General features: G+C 52.0%; 10 protein-coding genes across 10 annotated transcripts; 6 read left to right on the plus strand and 4 right to left on the minus strand.

Moving 5' to 3' along the window:
• Positions 1-641: 641 nt before the first annotated feature.
• COCSADRAFT_173136 (glycosyltransferase family 62 protein) lies at positions 642-2,102 on the plus strand (the record flags this gene model as incomplete). The annotated part of the gene is made up of 5 exons (XM_007703818.1): positions 642-811; positions 898-1,523; positions 1,577-1,636; positions 1,687-1,767; positions 1,819-2,102. The coding sequence occupies 5 exons, from the start codon at positions 642-644 to the stop codon at positions 2,100-2,102; spliced, it is 1,221 nt and encodes a 406-aa protein (XP_007702008.1).
• Positions 2,103-2,481: 379 nt separating this feature from the next.
• Positions 2,482-4,469, minus strand: COCSADRAFT_121649 (uncharacterized protein; the record flags this gene model as incomplete). Its single annotated transcript, XM_007703819.1, has 3 exons — positions 2,482-2,960; positions 3,040-4,256; positions 4,316-4,469. The coding sequence occupies 3 exons, from the start codon at positions 4,467-4,469 to the stop codon at positions 2,769-2,771; spliced, it is 1,563 nt and encodes a 520-aa protein (XP_007702009.1). The 3' UTR covers positions 2,482-2,768.
• A 318-nt stretch (positions 4,470-4,787) lies between these two features.
• COCSADRAFT_38577 (uncharacterized protein) lies at positions 4,788-6,758 on the plus strand. The gene is made up of 4 exons (XM_007703462.1): positions 4,788-4,903; positions 4,962-6,419; positions 6,476-6,495; positions 6,549-6,758. The coding sequence occupies exons 2-4, from the start codon at positions 4,980-4,982 to the stop codon at positions 6,625-6,627; spliced, it is 1,539 nt and encodes a 512-aa protein (XP_007701652.1). The 5' UTR covers positions 4,788-4,903; positions 4,962-4,979; the 3' UTR covers positions 6,628-6,758.
• An 832-nt stretch (positions 6,759-7,590) lies between these two features.
• On the plus strand, positions 7,591-9,323 carry COCSADRAFT_182943 (uncharacterized protein; the record flags this gene model as incomplete). Its single annotated transcript, XM_007703820.1, has 2 exons — positions 7,591-7,631; positions 7,694-9,323. The coding sequence occupies 2 exons, from the start codon at positions 7,591-7,593 to the stop codon at positions 9,321-9,323; spliced, it is 1,671 nt and encodes a 556-aa protein (XP_007702010.1).
• A 620-nt stretch (positions 9,324-9,943) lies between these two features.
• On the minus strand, positions 9,944-11,421 carry COCSADRAFT_93685 (uncharacterized protein; the record flags this gene model as incomplete). Its single annotated transcript, XM_007703821.1, has 4 exons — positions 9,944-10,489; positions 10,543-10,845; positions 10,935-11,045; positions 11,098-11,421. 4 exons carry the CDS (start codon positions 11,419-11,421, stop codon positions 9,944-9,946), a joined length of 1,284 nt encoding a protein of 427 aa, XP_007702011.1.
• A 1,153-nt stretch (positions 11,422-12,574) lies between these two features.
• On the plus strand, positions 12,575-13,314 carry COCSADRAFT_38579 (uncharacterized protein). Its single transcript, XM_007703463.1, has one exon. It carries the CDS (start codon positions 12,648-12,650, stop codon positions 13,230-13,232), a length of 585 nt encoding a protein of 194 aa, XP_007701653.1. The 5' UTR covers positions 12,575-12,647; the 3' UTR covers positions 13,233-13,314.
• Positions 13,315-14,113: 799 nt separating this feature from the next.
• Positions 14,114-16,721, plus strand: COCSADRAFT_191883 (glycoside hydrolase family 92 protein; the record flags this gene model as incomplete). Its single annotated transcript, XM_007703822.1, has 2 exons — positions 14,114-14,382; positions 14,434-16,721. Exons 1-2 carry the CDS (start codon positions 14,205-14,207, stop codon positions 16,719-16,721), a joined length of 2,466 nt encoding a protein of 821 aa, XP_007702012.1. The 5' UTR covers positions 14,114-14,204.
• Positions 16,722-17,566: 845 nt separating this feature from the next.
• On the minus strand, positions 17,567-19,081 carry COCSADRAFT_223626 (uncharacterized protein). The gene has a single exon (XM_007703823.1). The coding sequence runs from the start codon at positions 18,828-18,830 to the stop codon at positions 17,970-17,972; it is 861 nt and encodes a 286-aa protein (XP_007702013.1). The 5' UTR covers positions 18,831-19,081; the 3' UTR covers positions 17,567-17,969.
• Positions 19,082-20,452: 1,371 nt separating this feature from the next.
• Positions 20,453-22,008, plus strand: COCSADRAFT_223653 (uncharacterized protein). The gene is made up of 2 exons (XM_007703824.1): positions 20,453-21,723; positions 21,763-22,008. The coding sequence occupies exons 1-2, from the start codon at positions 20,551-20,553 to the stop codon at positions 21,856-21,858; spliced, it is 1,269 nt and encodes a 422-aa protein (XP_007702014.1). The 5' UTR covers positions 20,453-20,550; the 3' UTR covers positions 21,859-22,008.
• A 1-nt stretch (position 22,009) lies between these two features.
• Positions 22,010-24,543, minus strand: COCSADRAFT_223657 (glycosyltransferase family 22 protein). The gene is made up of 5 exons (XM_007703825.1): positions 24,158-24,543; positions 23,805-24,035; positions 23,534-23,721; positions 23,305-23,451; positions 22,010-23,118 (listed from the first exon to the last, which is right to left on the minus strand). The coding sequence occupies exons 1-5, from the start codon at positions 24,395-24,397 to the stop codon at positions 22,080-22,082; spliced, it is 1,845 nt and encodes a 614-aa protein (XP_007702015.1). The 5' UTR covers positions 24,398-24,543; the 3' UTR covers positions 22,010-22,079.
• Between the last annotated feature and the right edge of the window lie 1,161 nt (positions 24,544-25,704).

The following is a 25,704-nucleotide window of genomic DNA, read 5'->3' on the forward strand; positions in this document are numbered from 1 at the left end:
CATGGACAAGGGATCCCGAGATAACATTGGTGCTGACAAGACGGCTTGCCATGGCGACAACTGCAATGGACGGGACGTTTTGAGGCTGCACAAATCAGCCCAGGTTGGGTGAAGTCTGGCACGGTAGAGTGAAGGGACATGAGCGAGACTGATTTCATTTCTGAGTCGTCGTCATCAGTGGACCTATGGCGATTGATCTACAGTTAGCGTCATTTTGCAATTGCACATGGTGCTTGCGCTGAATGCATTCACAGCCATGGTTGCACTTGCCTCGCAACACCAAGCGCGCCTGTCGTTTGCCTATCGCCCTTTCCTTATCTGCCGGCCAGTGACAGTCCGGGCCCCATAGTTAGCGACCTCTTGTTCGCGTCTGTCGCTTCCGCCCTTACCAATTGAGCATCGTGCGACGTCACCTCTAAACATCCACCAGATAGTCACACTGTCACTGCCCTCAGCCCTTCGCGCCCCAGGCGCCCCCGTCCGCCAAACTGGAGCAATCACACCCGCAATCGCCGCGTCACTCGCAACGGGAGACGAGCAACACCGACACAGTGAGAGCACGCAGCTCCTCAATACGCCTGTCCCAGGCCAGAGGGGACGAGCCCGAGGATAAGGACAACGCAGGCAGATACCGACTCAACATGCTTGCGGGCAAAGGATATTCGTGGAAGGCCGCCCAGGCAAGACTGCCACCCTCGCGTCAGGTCCTACACACGGCGCGCAATCCAAGATTCCTGCTGTCTCTAGGTCTCTTGACAGCTGTTATCTTGTTATGGCGTTCTATGGGCTCAGCCACCGGCGAGTTGCAGAGGTACGCTATTCCTATCCATGGCTCCATACCAGCACCAGGGTAATACCTGTAGCCTCATATGTCCGTCATTAATGCCCTTGTCTTAGGTTCTACTGCTCCGGCCCCTCTAAACCACCCATGCACATGTCACCAAACGAGAACGAAGAATGGCATGCTCACTTGACTACACCCGTTGTATTCAACCATCACAAGCCAATCGAGGTCAATGCCACCGATATTCAGCACGTAAATCTCAACTCAATAAAATCCACCCCGAATGCAGTCAAGAATAAGGAACACGTCTTGATCCTTACCCCACTCCGCGATGCGTCTTTCTATCTGCCCAAGCACTTCGATCTTATCGCCGAGTTGACATACCCTCACGATTTGATCGATTTGGCATTTCTCGTTGGCGACACCACAGATGATACCGTGGCGGTACTGGCCAAGGAGCTGGAGAGAATACAGAACAATCCGGAGATTGCGTTCAGATCGACCATGATTGTCGAAAAGAACTTTGGTGTAACTCTCTCGCAGAGTGTAGAGGACCGTCACGGCTTCGAGGCTCAGGGTCCACGACGAAAGGCGCTGGGTAGAGCGAGAAACTACCTGCTCGCAACTGCCTTGAAGCCCGACCATAGCTGGGTCTACTGGAGAGATGTGGACATTGTGGACAGTCCGTCTAAGATTATCGAGGATTTTGTTGCACACGACCGCGATGTGCTTGTTCCCAGTGAGTAGTTTTGTCAACAAGAGTTGAAGCGCAGCAATTCTGACTAGTCGCAGATATCTGGTTCCACCGATACAAGGAAGAAAATGGCAAGAAGGTTGACATTGAAGGGCGATGTAAGATTTTCAGCCTGATATGTCAGGGTAGCTTTTACTAACGAGGATAGTCGACTACAACTCTTGGCAGGAATCCCCTGAAGGTCTTAAACTTGCAGCTTCTCTGGACAAGAACGTTGTCCTTGCAGAAGGTATATATCGCCTCATTTCTCCACTATCAAAACTCGTCTAATTTTGTGCAGGTTACAAGCAATACCCCACGAACCGCAAGTACATGGCCAAAATGGGCGACTGGCGCGCAGACAAGGACGAGGAAATACCCCTCGACGGTGTCGGTGGTGTCAACATTATCGTAAAGGCAGATGTTCATCGTTCGGGAATTAACTTCCCTTGCTACGCCTTTGAGAACCAGGCGGAAACCGAAGGCTTTGCTAAAATGGCACGCCGAGCGGGCTACGGTGTCTATGGACTGCCAAATTATGTCGTCTGGCATATTGACACGGATGAGAAGCCTGGAAATGCTTAGATTAAATGAGCATCTTAGCTGTGTGTGTTATTGACAAGGGGGGAAGGGAGGGGAAAAGAGGAGAAAGCATATACCCAGGGAGTCGGGCGCACGCATTGGTTGTATGGCTTGGGCTTTAGGGGGGGAAAGGGCACATCTTGTGATGCCTGTATGAATAACTACTGAGGGATGAAATGGGCTATTACCTCTTTTTTGGGTTTTTTTTGCCACTTTCAAAAGGACTGATATGAGAGTTCAAAGTTTTGGGCAAGCGTATAGAACATTTTGCATGTAGCAGTGGCACTTCGAATAGAACGTATTGAGTGGGAATTATCCAGTGAACATTCGCATTGATCTCAAATCCCAGGTTTCATGTCACACAGCAAGCATGTATGCGAATGCGGTGTTAACATAATATGCATATTCCTAATCCCCACTATTTTTATATCGCACATACGAAGCTCTTAGCGCCTTGTAGAATAACATGTTTGCTCTCACCACATCCCTTTTCTAACATACATGCATCCCATGCTTGAAGCCCTCGTATAAATAAATCCCCTTCTCTCACTCTGAGGAAAACAAAAGAGGATGTATACCAGAAAGTAAAAACAACAAAAACTTTACAGCGTAAATATTCCCAAGCCCCATACATCCAAACGCTCGACCATAGAAAAAATATTGCAGCGGTTAATAATCATAAATACCCGCATGGAACTTACGCTCATCATAGTACTTTGCGCGAATCTTCCTGCCTCTAAACTCCCAGCCTTCGTCAAAACGGTTGACGGCATTGAGGGCGCTGAGGACGGATTGGAAGTGGATGTATACGACGCCGTCCTTGTTCTTCTCGTCCAGCTGCACGTGCTCAACTGGGCCAAACTTGCGTGACGTTAGTATACGAGAGACCCAAAAACCAAAAACGGTACGCGTTTTCCGGGGGGGGGGGGGGGAAGCTTACCTTGTTGCTAAACGCCTCACCCATGTCCTGACGGATACCACCGTCGTTGCGATCAGCGTTGGCATCCCAGTCCACGCCATCGACGCAACCCCAAGTAACCACGACAGACGACTCCTCGCCAAACTTGCCAGGCTCATCTTTCTGATTGCGTGCGCCGCCGCGAACATCCCAGACTTGTTGCGATTTGACCTTGCCGCCTTCATCATCAAAAGTGCTGGTTCCCTGTGGGACTTTGCGCATCTTGACTTCTAGGTGAGTGACCACTCCGTCGTTGTTCTTGCCCAGACCCTGGCCCTTTTTGTATCCCATCTTGGCCATCATCGCTTCTGCCTTGCTGATCTTGGGACGCTTCGACGGCCGTTCTTCAGGGGTTGGGTCATCGTCTGGATCTTCCATTGGAACGTCGGGACGCTCATAACGGACTGGGGGTGCTGAAATGGTCGCGTTCGCATATCGTATGGGTGGTGCAGCTATGGTGGCACCTTGGTAGGTTGAAGATGTCGGCACAGAAGTAGCTGGTGGTGGAGGCGGGGGTGGAGGCGTGTAATCATTTGTGGCTGAAGGAGGGGGCGGAGGATATCCGGGTACAGGCTCGTGTGCCGATGGAGACGACGCACTGTTTGGCTGTGGTTGTGATAGCTGCATGCGGCAAGCATAGGCATCCTCTCCGGACTGGTCAGAGGGCGGCATTGCAGGGGCATCATCGTAGGAGGCCGGCGGGGCAAATGATGGTCTGGTGGGCACTGCAGCTGGAGCAGGACTAGACGAAGAGGCTGAGTGGGAGCCGTTCAAGGGTTCGCTCTCATTACGAGATCTGTACTGGGCAGCCGCTCCTCGCAAGAATGCGTTGAAACCCTCCTTCTTGCGCTGGTAACCGCCGCTAGCCCTGTAAGCTCGTAGGTTGGAATATCGCTCGGGCTTGTGAGGCGCCTGTGGATTCCACTGGCCAAACATCTTGTTGAACTTTTTCTGTTCCTTCTTTCGCTGCTTCTCCTCATAGTTACGCATCCTACGTTCTTCTAGGATAGCGGCATCGTCGTCAGCGGTACTCCGGTAGTAGTCGATACCGTGTTGTTGGGGGTTGGCGGCAGCGGGTCCAGGGCCTGAAGAGGAGACCGGGGCAAGTGCAGGCATGGTAGGCTTCCTGACAGTTGTGCCGGGCTTCTTGGCTTGGTTCTTCGCCTGAGGGCGCTTGATGTTGTGTGGATTATGAAAAGCTGCACATTTGCATGAGTGGTGCGTCAAGGTCAAAGTGTGGAGCAGTTCAGGTAGCTACCAGGTGCTTTCTTCTGTTGTTCAGCCTTGGCCTGCTCCTCGGTGTACTTGACAGGCGCAGCGGAGATGGTGGCCGAGGCATATGGATTGGGAAGGCCCCTCTGGGCATATGGGTTCGGCAGGCCGGCAGCCTTCTGCGGCGGTGGAGATGCCATGATGTGGTGATGCGCAAGCAGGTGCGGCTTTGCGCAAGGACGCGTTCCGTGGTGTTTGTTGGTGTTGCGGAGGGAGAATGAATATCAAACAGCCCGTTTATTAGTAGTAATTGTGTCGCGACAGGAATGTCATGACCAGCAGAGGTGGTGGGGTCGATAATATGGCGGCGGCGGGGATTGAGGTTGTGGTGAGAGATGGTGGAGTCGGCAAGGCGGCATGCGGCTCACGTCTTGATGCAGGCTCCCCACGCTAAGGCGTTAGCTGCGTTACGTATCACCTTCAGGAACGACTATTACCGTCCCGTCTTGCCAGTGCTCCCGTTTCCGACATCCGATAACTCTCCTTTAAAGACGACAATAGACACATCCGAGCAGGCTTTGGTGTTTGTATAAAATCTATAGATGTTTGCTTTGCACGCCATAAAACTGGAAAGGTACACCCAGATAAACCCGCCTATGTGACTGAACCATCTCACTGATCGCGTACTCCAGATCCAACTTGTAATCACAATGTCTCCCACTACCTTGGAACAAGCCTTTTCCAAGGACTCACCATCAACCGCCATCATCGTCCCCGGTACACCAGCCTTGACAGTTTCGTACAAGAAGTTGGCCGCAGATGTGAAGGCGTTCCAGCAGCAACTGGCAAAGGCCGGTGTATCTGCCGAGGCTGCCGTGTCCATTGCGCTGCCCAACACGTACGAGTTCATCGTGTCCTTCATTGCTGCATCTTGGCAGAGAGCCATCGCTGCCCCGTTGAACCCAGCCTACAAGCAATCCGAGTTCGAGTTCTACATCGATGACCTAAGCTCGGCGATTGCGCTCGTCCCCAAAGGCGCGTTTGCTCAGGACGCGGCGGCAGTCCGAGCTGCGAGGAAATACAATGCAGCGATTGCAGAGTGCTACTACAACGGCAGCGAGGTTGTCTTGGACGTAAAGGAGGCCGGAAAGCTTGCGGGTAAAACTTCGCCAGTTCTCTCGGCACAGCCTGAGGATGTCGCGCTCGTACTGCACACCAGCGGCACGACTGGACGCCCCAAGGCTGTTCCGCTCACGCATCGCAATCTGTTGCGCACCATGAAGAACATCCAGGCCACCTACGAACTGTCTGCCAAGGATCGCACTATGTTGGTCATGCCTCTCTTCCACGTCCACGGTCTTCTTGCTGGCTTCCTTGCTCCCTTGGCGTCTGGCGGCTCTGTCATTGTGCCGCTCAAGTTCTCTGCCTCTGAGTTCTGGAAAGACTTCCAGGAACACAAGGCAAATTGGTACACAGCTGTTCCCACCATTCATCAAATCCTGTTGAAGAGTCCTCTCCCAAGCCCCATGCCGCATATCCGTTTCATCCGATCATGCTCCAGCCCACTTTCCCCAAAGACGTTCCACGAACTTGAGAAGGCACTCAGCGCGCCCGTCTTGGAGGCTTATGCCATGACTGAAGCCTCGCATCAGATGACTAGCAACCCTCTTCCACCAGGCCAGCGCAAACCTGGCAGTGTGGGAATTGGTCAGGGTGTCGAGATCAAGATCCTCGACGATGCTGGCAACGAGGTGCCGCAGGGCAAAGAAGCAGAGATCTGCATCCGAGGCGAGAACGTTACCAAGGGGTATCTCAACAACCCCGCCGCCAATGCTTCATCTTTCACAAAGGGTGGCTTTTTCCGTACTGGAGATCAAGGCAAGAAAGATGCCGACGGTTATGTCATCATCACTGGCCGAATCAAGGAGTTGATCAACAAGGGTGGTGAGAAGATCAGCCCAATCGAACTTGATAACGTGATCGCGCAGCATCCCGCCGTCTCTGAGGCTGTGAGCTTTGCTGTTGAGGACGAGATGTACGGCCAAGACATCGGCCTGGCAATCGTGCTCAAAGAGGGCAAGACACTCTCTGCCGGAGAGCTGAAGACATGGTTGACAGACCGTGTTGCCAAGTTCAAACTACCGAAAGAGGTACGCCAATATGCCACCCCTAAAAATCATACGGAACATTCTCTAACATTTTGCAGATATTCTTCACCGACATCATGTATGTGGACGTTAGCCTTAGTATTGAAGAATGCACTAACCACCCCCTTCTAGGCCTAAGACTGCGACCGGCAAGATACAACGACGTCTTGTCGCCGAAGCTATGCTCAAGCAGAAACAACCCAAGCTATAGTCGTTCTTCTGGCCAATTTCAAGAATATGCTTCTTTTTGGGCATTGCTATGCAAAGAACGTTTCAAGTTGTGTTCTCGAAGGAAAAAGAACCCCTTAGCATCAGAATACTATATGCCATTATACCTCTTCACTTTTCGACGATTGCAAAAGTTTGATTTTGACGTTGCATGAGTGTGGTCGACCACATAGCCATATGGGCAGACTGTATAACACAACACTAACATCATCTTAGCGCATTTCTTTTTTTTCTCTCGCGTAGCAGACCCTTGCAACCTCGCTTGAACATCCTCTGCATATACGGGAGGCGACTAACGTCGATCACCACATGACTGAATGGGCCAAGCTTGGCGGGCAGGATTCCGACAAGGTCATGTCTCTGCTATGTCGTAAGCTATACTGATACCTGTGGTCAGCTGAAATGTATAATTGCTAACCCTTTAAGACTTTGAAAGCAATATTCTCTTCTTGAGACGGGGGTAATCAGGAGATATTCTTTGTGAGTGAGTCTGACTTGGCTGTTGGCGTGGGATGACGGGACCAAGCCAACAAAACCTTCTCGTCTCCATATAATGTGTCTCTTGGATTTGTTTGTCGTTTATCTCTATGTAAAATACTGCAGCCAATTCAGATGTTTCTAAGCAACACCGCCCTATCCTTATCTTCATTGGCACTCTCCTCCAATCTTTACCTCATAGCGCGCCAGTCAAAATCGCTCTCTGTAATCAACCCCCTTTTCCGAGTCCCTAGAATACTATCGACCATTGCTTATCGAGTAATTCCAACGGCCCTAAAAAAAGACACTTTTTTGGTTTCAGCATGGTTGCCCGCCAATGAGGCTTCCATTCGGCAATATGCCGGCATCATCCCCGGAGATTCTGTCTCAGCCTACGTATCCCAGGACTGACATGTCTATGCACTCTTTCCTCAGTAATCAAATACTACACAAAAGTAGGCCGCCCGCCATGTTCTGTCAGCCAGCGCTTCGTCAAGCTGCTCTCCAACAGTCATTACCTATTCTCTAGCTGCAGCTGGCTTAATACCTCTTAATATACCTTTTATCTACAGTAATACTAGCGACTCATCGAGTCCGGCTTCATCGGAGTCAAATCTCAGTTTTGAATATGATGATTCAGCTTCATCTTCATCTTCGATATCATCGCCGGAGCCGTCAACACCACCACCTAAGCTGTCAACGACACCACCACAGTTGCCACCTCTACAACATGAACTGTTAGCCCCGCAGCCCGAATTACTGACCCCGCAATCTGCCCGGTCGAGCCTAAAGCCTAGCCTCAAGTCACCCGAATTGGTTCGTACATTGTCGCACTCTAAGTCATCGCCAGCCATTGTACGATTCGCCGAACCACAACTGGTACCAAAGTTGGGATCTAAGCCGTCAGTGAAGCGGCGGACTATACAAACACCAGAATCCATAATCAAAAGAATACCGAGTCCGCTTCCGACACTTCAGTTCCATAATGGCCTCCCTTTTGCAAGTCCGACTGCGAGTTTGTCCAAGCAGATTAACGGTTCTCAATACAACTCAGCACCTGCACCACCTAATTTCAACCGTCCGAGTTCCCTTCCAGCCTCTCATGGTATGTCCATTCAAGCTATCAAGAGACGAATCAGTCACAGATCGCTTGTACAAACAACCTCCCAAGAGCCCGATCCAAGATGGATGGGAATTCCGCTACCAGCACATTACAAGCCGCCATCCCTTGGTTCAAAGTCTCGCGGAGTATCTTACGAGTCTTCTAAAAACAATACTTCCCGTTTTTCTACTCAATCAGCGCCAGCCACCCTCCAGACATCGGCATTCTTTACCGCTCCTTCGGGTCAATACAACCCACTTGAAAACTACATACCATGTCTATATCCTTTATGTAAGGCACACTACACACCATTCCACTTAGGTCCATCATTTTACCTCGCCAGCGGCCCATACTTCCTATCTCATCTGCACGCACACTGTCCTCGTCACGCAGTCCGCGAGCTCGAAGAAGCCAACGCAACCCTCAAGCACGCCTACGAGATGCTCCGTCAAAATGCGGGCCGCAAGACCCTCGGCACCGTCGCCGCCGAATTCGAAGAACTAAAAGAAGAATACCGCGACGACCGTCGTATCCACAACGCCAAACTCATTCGAATGCAAAAACGCCGCGTCCTGGGCTCCCCATCTCAGCCTACCACCACCATCAGCAAGAGCAATAGCAGTAGTAACCCAGACAAACCTCAACAACGGCATCACGAAACATGGGACTGGCGCTACACCCTCCGCCCCTGTATCAGCGCAACCTGCAAAACCCAATACACCCCTTACTCCAACCACCTCTACACCTTCTACCGCACCCCGCTCCCAGGCACCTCTTTCTACCCGCAACAAACCTTCTGTCCGCGCTGCGCCAAAAAAGACATCGACGACTTCGCTCTCGGCGTCAAACAGAAATGGGGCGGTCGCTGTGGCTGGGATCGCGGCGAGTGGCTCGAGTGGCTCTGCGATCGCGTCAAGGATCGCGCTATGGGGCAGGATTATTGGGTTAAGGCACAGGAGAGGGTGGTTAGGGAGAAGGGGCCGGCGTGGTGGGTGTGCGGGTTGAAGGATGAGGTTAGGGTTGAGATGGAGAGGGTGGAAATGAGGAGGGAGAGGGGGAAGGGGGGGTTTAGGAGGTGGGTGGCTAGTATGGGGGTTTGATTGATGGAGAAGTGCGTGGGGTACTGTATGCTTTCCCCTTTTTTCCTTCTTCTTCTTCTTCTTCTTCTTCTTTTTCTCTTTTTCTCTCACACATCGTCGTACACGACGTTCACTCGCTGCTTTTTCTCGTATACGGATTCACACGACACTCGCTTTTCTTTTCTTTTCCTTTGTAAAAGTTCGGTCACCTTCGTTCAGTCATTTCGTTATGTAGTCACGTCGGGATGCGGAAAAGTCTTATACTACTTTTGGTAACAATATTAAATCATTGCAATATATATTATTAGCTTACTCCCTAGTACTTGAAGTGTTTTTTGGGGTGACTATAGCACTGCTGAACATATGAGAGAACGAAGAATAGAAACTCGGCATTTGAAGGGATATGTAACGATGGATGACAAAGGAAAGTAAAGTCCCTGGAAGTTTCTGACAAAATGATTGCACTATCGCACAACGATGAGCTTTACTAGAGACAATAAAGTTACAAGATAGAACTCCAAATCCAGCGTATGTACACGAGATGTCATTGCAGGTCATGGGAACCCAGGGCCAATAGAAAAGGAAAAAAGAAGGAAAGAAACTCGTAGCACTTCGTTAGTATAATCTTATCTCTGACTCTGTCATAGCAAATTCGGGTCTATGTCAGGGTTATCCGACAGCTTCTGGCCCATGAATCGTCCAAAGGGGTACTTTGAAACTTGCCTAGGCCACTCAACGTAATGCCGTAAGTGGTGAGCGACGTTCCAGTAGATACCCTCGATCCAGCCCAAGACAGCGGTAGGTGCGTTAACTCCTTGGAAGCCCACCCGCTCGAGATAGAGGATGGGTGTGAGGATGGCTTGGATGGCTATGAAGTGGGCGAGCAAGATTTGCGCAACGTTGTTGTTGGGGTCGATGAAGGCTTGGAATTGTTCGTGTGTCCACCGCGATGGAATATTGTATAGTGTAACAAAGGCGGTGTATGCGTCGATCGGTCTCTCGTATGCGTGGTTTACTACACTCGCGAGGTGCTCCCAATATGATCGTTCGCAGTCGGACATGTAGAGAGATTCGATTGAGCTGAGGGATACGGAGGCTATGTCGAGATCTTCTTGGTTGACACAGCTCATTGACGAGGTATTAATGCGGTTGCGTATTGTCTGGAGGTGATTGTCTTCGCGGAATACCTAGCTTGCGTTAGGATGAGGCTGCAACTTTGATTGGAGCAAGTACTACGTACATGGAAAACCGAATCCTCGTTCAGCGACATTTCGTCTCCTGCAATCAGATTGCAACCACGGACCATGGTGAGGAACTCTGCCATGCCGTCTTGCAAATGGGTTGATTGGAATGCAAGAGCCAAGGCAGCCGCCATTCTAGCATCTCGCTCACATCGCGTCTTCGGGGGTACTGATAACGCCTCATTGAGCGACTTCACTGCTAGGATTCGGTGTTGTATAGCCTGCTCAGCAACACCAGAGCTTGTTACGGCATCTAGATGGGATGCAGATAGGGCCAGGATCGAATGGATGAGATACTCATACTGCGAGAATCAGCCTGCAGACCTGGGATCTGACAATACATCGGCTTGGAGAATATTCTTCTTTCGAAACCTTCTTAGAGATAACCTACGTTATGTGCAAAGCTGGGAATTACAGTAACCCATATCTTATCCTGCCCCACAGGTAGATGTGGGTATGCAGTGATGAGGAAATGGTGAAATAAGCGCATATCCCCCATAGACTATAGTTGTCAGGTACTTTCAAACTAACTCTAGGCTTAGGGAAGTGCTCACGAATACTCCTGGAGCGGGCCTGAAGTTGCCTGTCTCCCGTGGACCTGAGATAGCGTGGGAGCGCTGAGTTGCCTGGATGATGTTGGCAGGATACTCGCACTGTAGCCCAGCTTTGAGGCAGTGACTGCACTCGGGATGTCTCTCGTTGCACTTTATACGTCGTCGTTTACAACTGTAGCACCCACGGCGTGATTTGGTGTGGCCCTTCCTTGGAATGGGCCTGCGGGGCAGTGGTGCTATGCTCTCATTTCGACAGTCCGACAGTGTTGGTGAGTCGCTTGAAGAACTATCCAATACACTACCGCGATCTTGTGGAGACGACATGAGCAGTGAAGGCAAGAAGAATGATTCCGTAGCCACGGTCGCGGGTGCTGCTTCCCATGTGTCGATATATACTCTGTCCATCCACGACAAGCAATGGCCCTGCATGGGAGCACAAAATTTGGGGGCTTAGACAGGGAGCGCGAAGCGACCGACCCCGCGGGTGTGGTTGATGCACATTAATCAGGGGATGCCAGGTGTTACGGCTGAGCCCTGGCTGACTCACAGCCCTGTACCGTAAAACTGACGTGTCGGACAAATAGAATGAGAAGCTTGCATAGTATTATAACTATGACAGCGGTATAATAGGTCTAGCAAGTAGGAGCTCAGTGACTAGTCGGCTCACCGGTGTGCAGCCATAACCGTTAGATGGCTGTCGATGGCTTCGAGGGCTGTGTCTCCTTGGTGCATCATTTTTCTAGGCATGTATGCCTTGTGATCGCTCTAGGCAGACTTTGCGATGAAACATGCTCTTCAGTGGACTCCATCGCGAGGCGTCTCGCTCATGACGGGCCGGTGTACACGCCGGGCCCGTTGCGATGGCGTCGCGATGGCGGGAGATAACGGCTTCACACTCTTCCTGCTGCCTGCGGCTGTTGAACAGACTATTCCTGCATCACAAGATGAGGGCAAGCCTCGCCAAGAAGAGGGACGTTGCCGATAGGTTGATCTGCCACTGGACCAGTCTGGCCACGCCTAAGACTGTCTTGGACAGGGCGTGAAACTTGAATTAGTATCGTCTTGAGTCTCGAGGTAGAAGTGTACGTCTCGAGGGCTTAATTATAGTTAGAGCTGCATACGGTTGATCCAAGAGGCTTTCCAATGTCCTATGAATGGCGTGGAAGTGAAGAGAAGGAATTTGGTAGGACTTGTGAAGCATTTGTGTGGAACCAATGTGAATCTTGCTATTGGCCAACCGTCAAAAATCTCGCGTAACCTTGTAGTCCCCGCATGCAGGCTTTAAGCTTCATCAGGCACAGGTGGTGTCCAAGCAACGGAGATGCCAAAACAGGAGGTGAGCTGAACGCAGCAGCAGCCGTGGAAGTGGCCTGCCAAGCCGCTAACGCAGCCAGCAAAGTGTCCAGCCGTCCAGCCGCTGTGAATTGGACCCTGCTCCTCGCCATTGGTCTCTTCCTCTATCCATCCACCACCCTGCACGTGCTCCCGCTTCCTGCTGCTATATCGGTCTGTGACACAGCATCGCATCGTTTCCATTCCCACGGTAAACCATGCCCGTCCTCGAGGTCACCCAGCTCCGTCTAAGAGAGCTCTCAGCCGACGACCCGGCACTGCTTGAGAGCCTGTCGACCGTCCGAGCCGAACTACAGACCGGCTCCCACTTCTACAACTGCATCGACGATCCTGGCTTGATCTATATTTTAGGCACATGGCCAAGTCTCAATGCTCATATAGACTTCCTTGCCTCACCTTCCAAAGATCATATTCTCGGCCCCCAAGAAAAGATGCTGCAGTTTTGTTGGACAGTTCATGTGGAACTTGGTGGCGTGAACTTGCTTCCACTGGATATGCCTATTTTAGTGATTGAAAGAATTAGTGTCTCAGAAGAATCCACTCGGGGTTTCGACGAGGCAGTCCAGAGGCATGCGCAGCAGCTTCAAGGTAGCCGTCCGTTTAAATTAGCACACGGCTGGCGATGTGATGCTGCGCCAAACCACCACGAAGCTATCATCTTTAGTGGATGGCAGACTCCACAAGCTCACATCGCTTTTGCAGCCAAGGACAGTCAAGACGGACAGTACAAGACGCTGCAGATGACGTGTGCCAGGAATTTGGAGCGCGACGTAGTACACTAAATATGGCCCAAGCTATTCTTCTTTCCCGCTCTTAGCCTTAAGCTTTTGCTCTTAGGAGAAACCAAAGACTCGCCTACAAGGCACTTGAAAACAGGTTCAGCTCCAATCCACATCTGTGTCGTCACTCCCTGTGAAGCCTGAGCACGGCTAATTTTCTCAGGAGTCCCCAGTGAATCGGGTTCCGTACCCGACCAAACGTGCCTTGCACCGGTGGTCCGTGGCCCGTGGTCCATCCGTAGGGCTTGCAAGAGGTTTCCATCTTGCAGCACTTACTGGCCTCTCTTTAAGATGAGGCATTGTCGTTCATTGGATAGGAGGTCTCGTGCACGGCATCCCGGGACAACCCCTCCTCCCAATTACCGGTTCGTGCCTATTTAGGAAAATGGCTATGGGATTGGCACCCATGGGGGCCTCTGTAAAATTCTCATCAATAAAATAAATGACTGCATAGACTACGGCGATTTTGCCGGGTTTTATACAATGACATAAGCAATCGGTTGTGGGGTAGTACCCAAGCAATGCTGGGCATTCTCTAGGCCAGCGGCGTACGGAGCGGGGCACCACGGGATCGCTCGTAGGGCTGGGCATAGTACGTAAGCTTGCAGCCTCACCCTGAAGGCAACTTCATGGTACATAGTAGTTGAGTAGTATTAATGTTGTCTACTAGGTTTTCCATGTAGTTGAGGTTGCATTTCCAGTCTGTCGGTAACTTTGCCCCGCCGTCAAAGCGGGCATCAACCACCAACCAAAGTGACGTCGCTGTTGAGTGCAATTTCCTAGGCTATTGATTAGAGCCAGGATACAGTGAAAGACTCTTCCGGTCCTTCCGCTGAATAAGTCTTATGCGACTTTAGAGTTTTACTTTTAACCAAGGTTAATACAATATCACGTCTTGAGGGGTGAAGACACTCCCTCTTAAGTGACATCGAAGGGCTGAGCTAGCATAACTGCAGTGTTTACAAGACGACCATCATGCGTATTACCACCCACTTCTCGATCTTAACACAAGTCATCACCCTATCGACGGCGAGGGTACACCGTCGAAAAACTAACGGTACAGATGTGTTGAAATTCATCGACCCATTGATTGGTTCTCGGGATGGAGGCAATGTTTTCGCTGGTGCGACTCTGCCATATGGCATGGCTAAAGGTATGGTATTTTTACGGTTGAAACAAGTATGAGAAGCTCATAGCAAGGCAGCCGTTGCAGACGTTGACGGGGCGAACACGGGAGGCTTCTCTACCGACGGAAGCAACGTGACTGGCTTCTCTGCCCTCCACGATTCTGGCACCGGAGGCTTTCCGAGTTTGGGGAACTTCCCCATTCTCCCACAGCTCTGCTCTGGAGACGACATTAACGATTGCAAATATCAAATTGCTGCGCGTGCAATTCACTATAAAGGCGACTCGGTCAAAGCACGACCAGGCTACTTTGGAGTGTCGCTAGAGAATGGTATATATGCCGATATGACCGTCTCGGAGCATGCTGCTCTTTTTCGATTCGACTTTTCCAAGGCATCCACTGGTAATTCGAGCTCAGACCCACTGATCCTACTCGACCTGACTGATCTTCGGGCAAGCCGACAAAACGCTTCGATCAGTGTCGAGGCAACCAAGGGTGCTGAGAGCGGAAGAATAAAAGGAAATGGAACTTTTATTCCCAGCTTCGGAGCATTATCGTACAAGTCTTACTTTTGTCTGGATCTGTCTGGTGCAACGGTAGGAGATTCTGGAGTCTGGGTCAATAGTCGAGCTGGTACAGAACCGAAACAGCTTTTTGTCACGCGTGGCTTTAACAACTTTTATCTCGAGGCTGGAGGTTTCGTACGCTTCAAAGGACCACTCTCGGGCCCCTTGCTTGCGCGGATGGGATTGAGCTTCATTGGCACTGACCAGGCGTGCCAGAATGCTGAGTATGAGATACCCAACCCTGACATCGACTTCGATCGGCTAGTCAAGTCAGCCGAAGATGCATGGCGGGAAAAACTGTCGCCGATCTCGATAGAATTAGGAGACGTGGACCAAAGTATGCTGGTAAGCTTCTGGAGTGCGGCATACCGGACAATGATATCTCCCCAGAACTACACGGGTGAAAACCCTCGTTGGCAGAGTACCGAGCCGTACTATGATTCCTTCTACTGCATCTGGGACCTTTGGCGAGCTCAGCTCCCTTTTCTCTCGATTCTCGATCCAGGAATGATCTCAGTCTTCATCAGAAGTCTATTAGACACGTACAAGCACCGCGGCTGGCTCCCAGACTGCATGATGAGCACCTGCAGCGGCTGGACACAAGGCGGCTCCAACGCAGACAATGTCCTCGTAGACGCCTACCTCAAGAATGTTACCTCTGGCATAGACTGGGAGCTCGCCTACGAAGCCATCGTCAACGACGCCGAAAACGAGCCTCTGGAATGGAGCTTCCAAGGCCGCGGCGGCCTGACCAGCTGGAAAAGACTAAAATACATCCCAGCCCTAGACTTCGACCCTATCGGCTTTGGCACGAACTCACGAAGCGTATCCCGAACCCTCGAATACGCCTACAACGACTATAACCTCGCCGTCCTCGCCCACAGCCTAGGAAAAGACACGGCACCGAAATATTTTTCCCGTGCAACGAACTGGAAGAACCTTTTCAAGCCCGATCAGACATCTTCCGTCAACGGCACGGATACTGGTTTCGTAGGCTATTTCCAGCCCAGATACCTCAACGGAACATTCGGCTTCCAAGACCCCATTGCATGTAGTCCGCTGACAGATTTCTGCTCTCTGACGAGCAATATGGCTGAGACATTCGAAAGTAGTCTTTGGGAGTACATGTTTTTTGTGCCGCATGATATCGGCCAGGTAATTGAGTTGGTGGGCGGCGACGAAAAGTTTATTAGTCGATTGAATTTTTTCCATACGTCGGGTTTGGCAGATATAGGCAATGAGCCGGTTTTCTTGACGGTTTCACTGCCGCATTATGCGGGTAGGCCAGCGTTGTCGGCTGAGCGGGCGCATTATTGTATGTCTTCTTTCCTTCACGCAGTGCTGTGTCTTATTAACGCTTTGGACCTAGATATCCCGTCTCGATTCAACACCTCCCCGGGCGGCCTCCCAGGTAATGACGACAGTGGCTCCATGGCCAGCTTCACGCTCTTCCACATGCTGGGTTTCTTCCCCAACCCAGGTCAAAACGTATATTTCATCACTCCTCCATTCTTCCCCTCAGTCTCTGTGACCAACAAGTTGACTAATGCGACGGCCACCATCCGTACCGTGAACTTCGATGCGCAGTACAAGAACATTTACATTCAGAGTGCCAAGCTGGATGGCAAGGAATATACTAAGAATTGGATTGGACACGAGTTTTTCACCAAAGGAGGGACGCTGGAGTTGGTGCTAGGGGACAAGGAAAGTAAGTGGGGGACAATCAAGGAGGATAGGCCACCGAGTATGTCCGATGGCAACGGTGTAGCAGGTGGTATGGAATTGAAGTTTACAGTGTAGAAAGTTGGGAAACTTGAGATGGTTCGGACATAGAATAATGAGACATGGCACATTCATACGTCATACCGAATCCACCACAAAACCCGTTGAACACACACCCTTGCCATTCCTTCAATCCCACAACCCGTCCGTCTTCCACAACCGTCATGCTCACAAACCCATACCCCATCCATCCTTACCAATCAACCCACGCGCCCACCAATCGGCCATCACCGCCCATGACCTCATCACCTCCCAAAAAGCAAAAAAGCCACGCCCTGCATGGCCCTCCTCCCCCCTTTCCAACCCCCCAGGGTCCCCTTCCTTAGCACAGCCACGCAATTCAAGCCGGATCGACAGGGAAGCCCATTAAGAAAACCTGCAGGGATTTCTTGCATCACCAGAATCATGGTAATGGGTGAGTAATAGTCCAAAGTCAAAAAAAAGTACCGCTCGTAACGTCAGTGGAGACCCGAGATCATCACTGCAGGGCCTTCCTCCCCCCCAAAAAAAGCATGTTCATAAAAACACGTAAACAAACACATAAACACAACGAACGCGAGTGTTAGAGTAAGGAGGGTGCAAGGTCGGCAATTGGGCCAACGTAAACCAAATCTATTATTTTCTTCGTCTTTTCTTTTTCTTGTGCATATTCGAAACACTATTCTTATGTCACGCTAAACTTACCTGTATCGCGTATGTTTGCGATTTGGGAAGAAAAAAGCGGGGGGAGGGAAGGGGGGTGATCCTAGAAATTATTAACCCACGCATAAAAAGTTCATACTATATACATAGGAAACTGACAAATGAACAGCAGATAGTACAAAAGAATATTACACTACAGGTTTACAATGTGAATAATTTTTTTCTCTTCTTCTTATGTTGAATACACATGTGACGAAAGCAGGTGGTGAGAGAGCAAGAAAAAAAAGGGTCAAAATGACGAAAAAAGCTGTTGTATTTTTACTACTCAAGTGTAGTATTATACAACAGTTTTAAAGAAATAAAAGAAAAAGGAGTTTAATTCCAATGATTGCTTGGAAAGTACCTCAAACGCCGGATCCCCTTCACCCTTAGTACAAACCTCAATGCATTGGTTTGGATGGTATCGCCTTGTGACTTCCCTTGTTGCGCCGGATCCCGAAAAGGGACCAAAAAAGACAAATCATCTTAGTGGGAATGGTCTTCGACCTTGATTCCATAGGCCCCTTGTTAAACGCCAGAATATGCAAGAGAAAAAGTGTGTGATGTAGTACAGGATATGTGTGGTCATGCGAGAGCGACAGCCTTGATGGTGACGCTGGATGTGATGGAGGCTGGCGGCGTGGGCGGTGCAATGTCCATCTCAGGCGTGACCCAGCCTTGTTGGCGCGCCACCCACATAACGAGGTTGATGTCAAAATTCTCGAAAAAGACCTCGTCGAGAAAGCGGGCCTTGACGCCGGCGTACGTGTGGTATTCCTCGCGGATGACGTCAGGATCGAGGCCTAGCACCCTCCGGAAGCAAGCGATGGTGCATCCAGTGCGGTGCTTTCCCTTGTTGCAATGTACAAGGATGGGATGGTTTGAGCGATCCATGATGAGACGGAGAGCCCGTGCCATTTCGCACGACTCGACGCGAACTTCGCCCTTATTGGCGCGTATATGGGCGTGAAAATGCTGTATGCCAGCATCTTTCATGAAGGCCTGGAACTCAGGCGTGAGGGGCTCCGGCACGAGAGTCAAGATTGTCTTGATACCAACGTCCTTGATGAAGCCGTAGTTCTTCTCCTGCGGGTATCCACTGCGGTAGATGCACCCGGGCAGAATCGCACCGTAATTTGTGGGAGGAACCAGGGGTTGTAGGCGCTCAGGGGATGAAGGGATGGAGAGGGTCGGGGTGATGGTGCCGTGCGATTCTGCAGTGCAATTCGAGGAGCATTCGTGATCGCGTGGGTTTAGGACATCTTTCAGGTCCTCATGCGTATTCTCGGTAGCATGGTAGATGAGTCCGTCGCTCGCAGAGAGACCGAGGGAGCGGACAAACTCCCTGATCCTGTCGTAGGCGTTTTCCTCGTCGTTCTGGTCGCGGTAGTGACGAAGGCCAAGGGCCAGGGCCGGGGCCGAGCTATCTCCATCCGATATGGACATTATGGGGTAGTATGGGGTTGGTGGTATTCTGAGGGTAATGGGGCGGCGTCGAGCCTTTTAGCGACAAGCTCAGCTTGTGCCTCGGCGCGCTCTCAATGCTGCGTTTCTAGTAGATGGGGAGGTCGCTAGCGGCGGGTGTGGTATGAGAATAGTGTGGCTATGTGCGCGAAGAGTTACGGGAGATAGTATCGGTAAAGTATGGGGACAGAAGCCAGCGCGGACAGCCTTTTGAACGCGTTAGTTGCTGTGGGAAAGGGTGTTTCGGCAGGTATCGAGATGCAGATCTATGGTTGCGGATGGTGCGAACCAAGCTTTGGTGGTGCTGGGGGCGAATTCAAGGGCGTTTGATTCCAACACAGTGGACAGGGCGACTTACTTCGCGGTTATGGGCCTGTTACAGGACACATGTTGACGGCGTCTTGCGGGGATGCGAGGCGGCAGCGAAGTTCATGGCGAGCAGGTATTGCAATTAGAGGGTAGGACAAGGTGGTAGGGGGGCGTGCACCGAGGGGGGAGGGGGATATTTGTGCACTGATGCCTGGGGGGCGGTAGCGACAAGGACGTCAGCCGTAGTTCACGGGACCGTGGAAAAGTAGTGTGATTATAATGGGCGTGGGTTTGGTGTTGTGGAAAGTCTCGGGTGCTTCTAGTGCGCCTTGAACGGTTCGAGTAAGAGCAAGCGGATTTGGTCCGCTTGTCTGAACGCGGAACATTATTAAGGGTCCACCAGGCCTGGCAAAGTCCATATGTACGTCACTCGATGCTCTTTTTTTCCCTTGTTTGTCTGTGTGATTGGCGATGGAGTAAGCAGGAACACTGCGGATGGTGAATAATTGCACTGTAATACCATGACAACGTATGTGCCACTACTAAATGTTCTGTGTATGGATTGTTACGCCCCCCCCCCAAAACCCGTGGCCTGGAAGGCTGGCTAATCCAAAGACAGCCCCTTGGCAGTCTGGCCACACTCCCATTCCAAGGTTGCTGCTCCGTCGCATAGCTCGGACTTGGGCGGCGCGTCTCAACACCGTCTCGGCCTCGGGCCCGAGCCATGTCTGATACTTTTCCTATCGCCGTTGGCTCCGTCATCGCTCCACAAAGGCCACATGGAGCAGTGGGTAGTGGCGTGTTGGTATGTTTAAGCGTATGCGTAGGTCTACTTTCCCTCCAAGGTGGTGGGTCTATCGGCACACAGCAGCCGCCTAATATTACTCGAAGCGTATCGAATCCTCACTGCCAACACCAACTGCCGGCTGTAACATGATAACTTTTGCCTCTCTCGACGTTTACATGCCACAACTCCATTGTATCCATGGTAATAAGACTTCGCAGAAGGGCCGTCGTAGTTGCAGATCTGGTGCATGGCTCGCAAGTACGTAGATCGATACGAGCCTTCAGAGTATATGAGGCAGGTGCTGCGACGAATATGGGCCTGTATAGCTAGCCACCTGGGTGTGCATGTCGATCATCAACTTCGGCGGCTTTGCCTCGACATCGCCTTCGCGTGCTAGGTTGGCGTCGTTTTCTCCTTCTGCGCTTTCACGTGCAAAATCTCGTTGATCGCCCGCTAAACCGCAAACAAACTAAATCTCCCATCCCCAGAGTCCGTGCGCGCAAGTGTCGAACCTCGGTCACTCCATCATCACGGCACACGATTTGGCGTCCTGTGAGATATATGGACAGTCGACGTCGTAACTGCACCGTCTGATCTTCGAATATCATGGAAACTCCACGATCAACCTCGCGATCGCGCCGGTCTTACCCGAACCTCCACAATCTCTCCATAGCCCCGCTCAGCGCCAAATACCCACTCGATGCATCTGTTCCACCATCGCCCGACGAGCCGGGAACTCAGACACCTCGCTCATCCTACATAGCCCAGAAGTCGGCTCCTGCCACACCAGGCGTATTGAGCCTCAGTCAAACCCGAAGCAGCTCGAGACAGCACACCAGAAAGGCCTACGCATACGACAGCTACTTCGTCGATACCAATTCTGAGATCCGAGCAGCTGGCGATATACCAAAAGCCAAGAGCACAAGCGTACTGCATCCCGGAGTTAGCTTTACAGATGAAGTGGCGAGCGTGAAGGAAGCCAGCAAGCCGCGGCATCACACAAGAAAAGGCACCGCGCCTCTCCCTCTCTTCTCACCCCCCATCAAACACCACACCAAAGAATCAAACCACGAATGGCTCCACCGCGCCGGCCTCGCCATCGCCGGCGAAACAAGAGATAGCAAAGGCCAGAGCTGGCTCGTCCGCCGCGAAAGCTCCACAAGCCTCGTAGGCCAAGACACCGAGTACAATCCCGATGCCCCCCACGATAATAACAACCACATGGTTCTTCTATCCGGCGAACATGTCAATGAAGCGGACTACCCGTCTTTCTTCTCCCCCCGCATGTCGCGCGCTGGCAGCAGGTTCCCCAGCCGCATGGGCTCGCGCGTCCCTAGCGCGCGCCCCAGTCGCCGCGGCAGCAGAGTGGGCAGCCGCGTGGATCTCATGACGGGTCTGGGCATCAAGACAGCGTCTGAGCCTGAAGAACGCTTCATCGAGCCCGATTTCATTGAGGCCGACGAGGATTCCGACAGCGACGAAGAAGAAGTCGCGCGGTTGGCGCGCGAACGCGGGTTTGGGCTCGGAAGCTGGATGGATCGCCTGATTGGGTGGTCGTTGTTTGCTGTGGATGAGGATAGAGAGGGGTCGGATGAGGACGATGAGGACGATGAGGACGAGGATGTACGTGAGGGTAAGGGACTCCGTGGTAAGGAGTTGAAACTGGATGATTTGACCAAGGAGGAGCTTAAACTGAGGCGCGAGGTCGAGGCTAGGCGCAGGAAAATGGAGCGTGAGGCCATTATTGCGGCGGCCGCGGTTAAGAGTCAGCATGGCGAGGTAGAGGGGAGTCGACCGAGTACGGCGGGTGAAGGGGAGGGTAGTGAAGATCAGACGAGGCGGGCGAATGAGGAGGCCGGTGGATGGCAGGATGCTGCGTGGTTGCTTAGTGTAGCATCCAAGGCTCTTTTCTAGATGTCGTTCTGGAGGGAGAGCTTTTGTCAGTTTTTGCCTACGGCCTCTAATTTATTAAATCATTTTTTTTTCTCTTCAGAAAGAAGCTCATAAAAGTAACTGCATACAACGTTTAGGCTAGAGTAGTACAGGAATTGTTAAAGAAGTTATTTGTATTGTGACGTAGGACATGTCAAGTTTTCTATGCTCCTTCAACGTTTTATGTACTAAAATACTACACATCACCCATCCAAACACCAAACAACCACATCCCCCACCCTCCTCCAATCATCATGGAAATGCGAATTAAACCCCCTCCAACACTCCTGATACCTCGACCCAGCCAAGTGCTCTTTCAAAACACCTTCCAGCTGTTCAAAAAAGACAAGATTCTGCGGCCACTCACGGCGATACTTGCGTTTAAACCTTGGATCCTGGCGCATCCAATGCTGACCCGATCTGCTCCCTGCATCCCTCACCGTCTCAACATCTTCCATGTTGGCTTTGAGCCAGGCCACAGGGCCAGGACGGATGTAGAACTCGTCTGCCTCATCGAGGTAGGCGGAGCGGTCTGCGAGGGGGATGTGGATAGGGGGCTCGCAGGTTAAGGCCCAAGCGGAGATTTCAGGGTAGACGAGGTGGGAGCGCCAGGGCGTAGAATGGCAGGGCATGAAGAAAGCGACAGTGGTGTTGGTGATGCTGTTGATGCGGGAGCCCTGGTGGTGGGAAGACATGGATGATAGCGTATTGCGCGTTTCATGTTTATGGCGGATGTAGCCGAGTACGTCGATGACGCCACGTTGATGGACCTGCGACGCGTAACCGGCTAGAAGCATGTTTGCTGCAAGAAGCAGGAGGATGATGCCTCGTCGCCATGGTGCTGCAGCGCGCGCCGGCAGAAACTGGGTCAGCGGCTGCGCGGATATGACATGGAGAAAGGGTAGGACGGGGTACAGGAAGCGGACTTCCTTGTGAGAGATTAGACTTAACGTCACGGTCATGATGATGGTGGTCCATGATAGACGAGTTAGGATACGACGGCCTACAGTGGTGTCTTGGTTTTGAGGCTGCAGTGATTGCCATAAGCCGACTATGGCAAATGGGAGTGCGGTGGTTAGCAGCAACGGCAAACCCTCGGTGAAATAGTAGTCAGCACGATTCTTGCCATAAAAAACGGCTAGAGACTGAGCAATGTTAAAGTAGAGGAACCGGAGAGACGGAATGGTCCAGACCCCGTAATACAGGCGGTCGGATGCGAGTGAGGCAAGGAAGACAGCGCAGCTTTGTACTGTCAGTTTCCATGTTTGATCTGCTGACTTCTCTCTTTTTTTTTCTCATACGCGTAATAGCATGTAGGGAGACAGACAGATGGAGAACATGTATGCATGGCTTGTCACGAACAAAGACCTTGTACTACTACAAGGGCGAAGAGATGGTGCCGCGGATGCAGGGAGAACAAGAACGTACCCACAGAGCAAGGTTTCGCGGACCAGCACATACCGCAACGTTTGAGAAGCTTGCCATAGCGTTGGAAGAGCCACGGATATCCAGATGAGAGCATTGGTGGGCCGGAGAATGCATGCAAGCGCAGCCAGTAGTAGGGACAGACGCAACCTGCACGAGCATGAGCTCAACGCGACTAAAGAGGGGGACGAGTGCGCGCCCAGAAAGGGACCTTCTTAATGCCACGACTTACTGGGAGAGGGAGCCAAGATGGGGATGTGAATGCTGCGCTTTAGCACTAGGATCCACTTGCCTGGTGTCTGTTGTACCCTGCCAAGGCCAGTGGTAGATGGCAATGGAGGTAATGGTAGTCTCGAGGCAATTGGACAGGGTCCGGGTGGCGCAGAACCATTGCCAGGGGCTGCAGACAGACAATGCAAGCTAAGACGGGGAGCAACAAGCAAATGTTAGAAAAGGGCAAAGAGCAGTTGGGGGGCTTGGAGATTGCAGGAGCATTGGCGTACAGCAGCAAGGGCAGTACGGCTGCCACGACCGTAAACTTTTCCGGCGAGTTTCCATGTGTAGCAGTCGAGCAAGGCTGCCGAGACAGCCTGGGTAACTTTCGGCGCCACTAGGAGGATCTCGGCTTTAGCTGGTAAGCTCAATCCACTGGCTTGAGCGACATGTGCCGCGACACGATAGACGGCTGCAAATAGCGCTGGGTGCAGGGAAGAGCGCAAGCGGCTTGTCCACTCCTGCTCATATGGTGAGACTGCAGCCGAGTATGTGCAAAGTGTATATATATAAGGTATGTGCGAAAAGTGGTCGTGGGGGTTGTGGTGAGGGGAGGATGGGAAGAAGGGGGGCTGAAGTTTACCCAAGTGATCCAGGCATTGCTCGCGTCGCCAAAGGCTAGCTGCCAGGCAGGCTCGAGAGACTGAAAGAACTCATCTGGCTGGAAAAAGGTGTGCAAGGCCAAAGCGTTTGTGAGGCGGAAGGCAAGCAGCAGAGCCAGAATGGGTGGCGCCGAGTCACGATAGCTGGTAGGAAGATTCCGTGGTGGAGCACCAGTCCCGCTCGGATTCGTGTCGCCTGCGGAGTCGGTGATGGAGGGCATTGGGCAATCAGAAGGGTCGAGCACAAGCGCGAAGCGAAGGTAGGCGAACTGAAGGGAGGGTGAGGTGGCCGGCAGAGAGAGCGATGTGATGCCGGCCGACTAGCGCAGCTTGGCGCAATGCACACGCCGGCGGGACTTGCCATGGATTGGGTGGTTGTGGTGTCGAGTGCAGAAAATTGAGGGTGAGAGCCTTACCGGATTAGGACTTTCACGATGATTGCTGAGGAGGCGGGCGGCGCCTAGACTGGCCTTCATCTGGCCGGGTCCCTTTTTTTTTTCCTCGCAGCATGCACTACAGGGCGACTGTGCTCAGACAGAGGCCCGTGACGGCGAGGGTTGGCACCAGGTGACCATATTGAATGATTTTTGGGATTTTTTGGTCTGCAGGCGGTCTGGGAAAGGGCACTGCATGCAGCAAGAGGTTGCGTAAGGGAGAATTGGAGTGGACACGAAGCAAGTGGACGTGAGGTGAGCAGTGGTGAGAGGGGTGGGGATGGGGATGGGGACTAGTCAAGGCGACACCGGACGAGGGCGGCGGTTCTATTGCAAATTCTACGCGTAGAGAGAAGTACAGGGGAGGGATGGACAAGGCGGGTGTCGTAGGGTTGTGTGTGTGTATGTATGTATGTATGTATGTATGTATGTATGTATGTATGTATGTATGTATGTATGTATGTATGTACATATGTATAGTATGTCGTAGATAACATGCGGGTGAAGGAGGGGGGCGCTGGTGGGTACTGAGGAGGAGGGGTGGGCCAATGGAACCCGACAAGACACGGGCAGGCAGGGTGGCAGCGGGAGCGAAGAAGCAAACAAGTTGGAGATGCAGCAGCAGGCGTCGCAGCGAGGGCGACACAGTGCCTGGTACGGCGACGAGGGTAAATCTGGGGAAGGGCGTGTGCTGGAGAGTCGGGCTCGTGGTTGTGGCTCTTATCGCGCTTCATCGTCTAATGCGGCCTGATGCAGCAACCGTCGATGCCGAACCCCGCCCCTCAGCACCACGGCCGGCCAAGGCTTGTTGAGGACAGGCCTGGATGAGCCAGTGAACGCCTCGGCCCATGCACCATCACTGCACTGCCCATACCCGTTGGCGTCACCTGCATCCTAGCGCCATGTACGTGATGGCCTTCTCGGGCGCAGCCTGTGTTGCTCCATTGTGTGTGTGTGGGTGGGTGCTGGGTGTGGGTGTGGGTGAGAGAGTAGCATGTTAGTAGTAGTAGTAGTAGTAGTAGTAGCAGTAGTAGTAGTAGTATTAGTGTGTAGTAGACAGAGAGCGACTGTGCGCACGCGTCGCCTCTCCCCCC

The sequence above is a fragment of the Bipolaris sorokiniana genome (assembly GCF_000338995.1).
Source record: "Bipolaris sorokiniana ND90Pr unplaced genomic scaffold COCSAscaffold_10, whole genome shotgun sequence".
Classification (NCBI taxonomy): Eukaryota; Fungi; Ascomycota; class Dothideomycetes; order Pleosporales; family Pleosporaceae; genus Bipolaris; species Bipolaris sorokiniana.

Bases quoted from the DNA above. Each gene is read 5' to 3' on its own strand.
- COCSADRAFT_38577 (XM_007703462.1), top strand. From the start codon at position 4,980: ATGTCTCCCACTACCTTGGAACAAGCCTTTTCCAAGGACTCACCATCA. The intron at 6,420-6,475 runs GTACGCCAATAT...AACATTTTGCAG, and splicing joins AGTTCAAACTACCGAAAGAG to ATATTCTTCACCGACATCAT. The intron at 6,496-6,548 runs GTATGTGGACGT...ACCCCCTTCTAG, and splicing joins ATATTCTTCACCGACATCAT to GCCTAAGACTGCGACCGGCA.
- COCSADRAFT_38579 (XM_007703463.1), top strand. From the start codon at position 12,648: ATGCCCGTCCTCGAGGTCACCCAGCTCCGTCTAAGAGAGCTCTCAGCC.
- COCSADRAFT_223626 (XM_007703823.1), bottom strand. From the start codon at position 18,830: ATGTCCATATCGGATGGAGATAGCTCGGCCCCGGCCCTGGCCCTTGGC.
- COCSADRAFT_223653 (XM_007703824.1), top strand. From the start codon at position 20,551: ATGGAAACTCCACGATCAACCTCGCGATCGCGCCGGTCTTACCCGAAC. The intron at 21,724-21,762 runs GTAGAGGGGAGT...GGTGAAGGGGAG, and splicing joins TTAAGAGTCAGCATGGCGAG to GGTAGTGAAGATCAGACGAG.
- COCSADRAFT_223657 (XM_007703825.1), bottom strand. From the start codon at position 24,397: ATGCCCTCCATCACCGACTCCGCAGGCGACACGAATCCGAGCGGGACT. The intron at 24,036-24,157 runs GTAAACTTCAGC...CCATATGAGCAG, and splicing joins GCAATGCCTGGATCACTTGG to GAGTGGACAAGCCGCTTGCG. The intron at 23,452-23,533 runs GTAAGTCGTGGC...ATGCTCGTGCAG, and splicing joins CATCTTGGCTCCCTCTCCCA to GTTGCGTCTGTCCCTACTAC.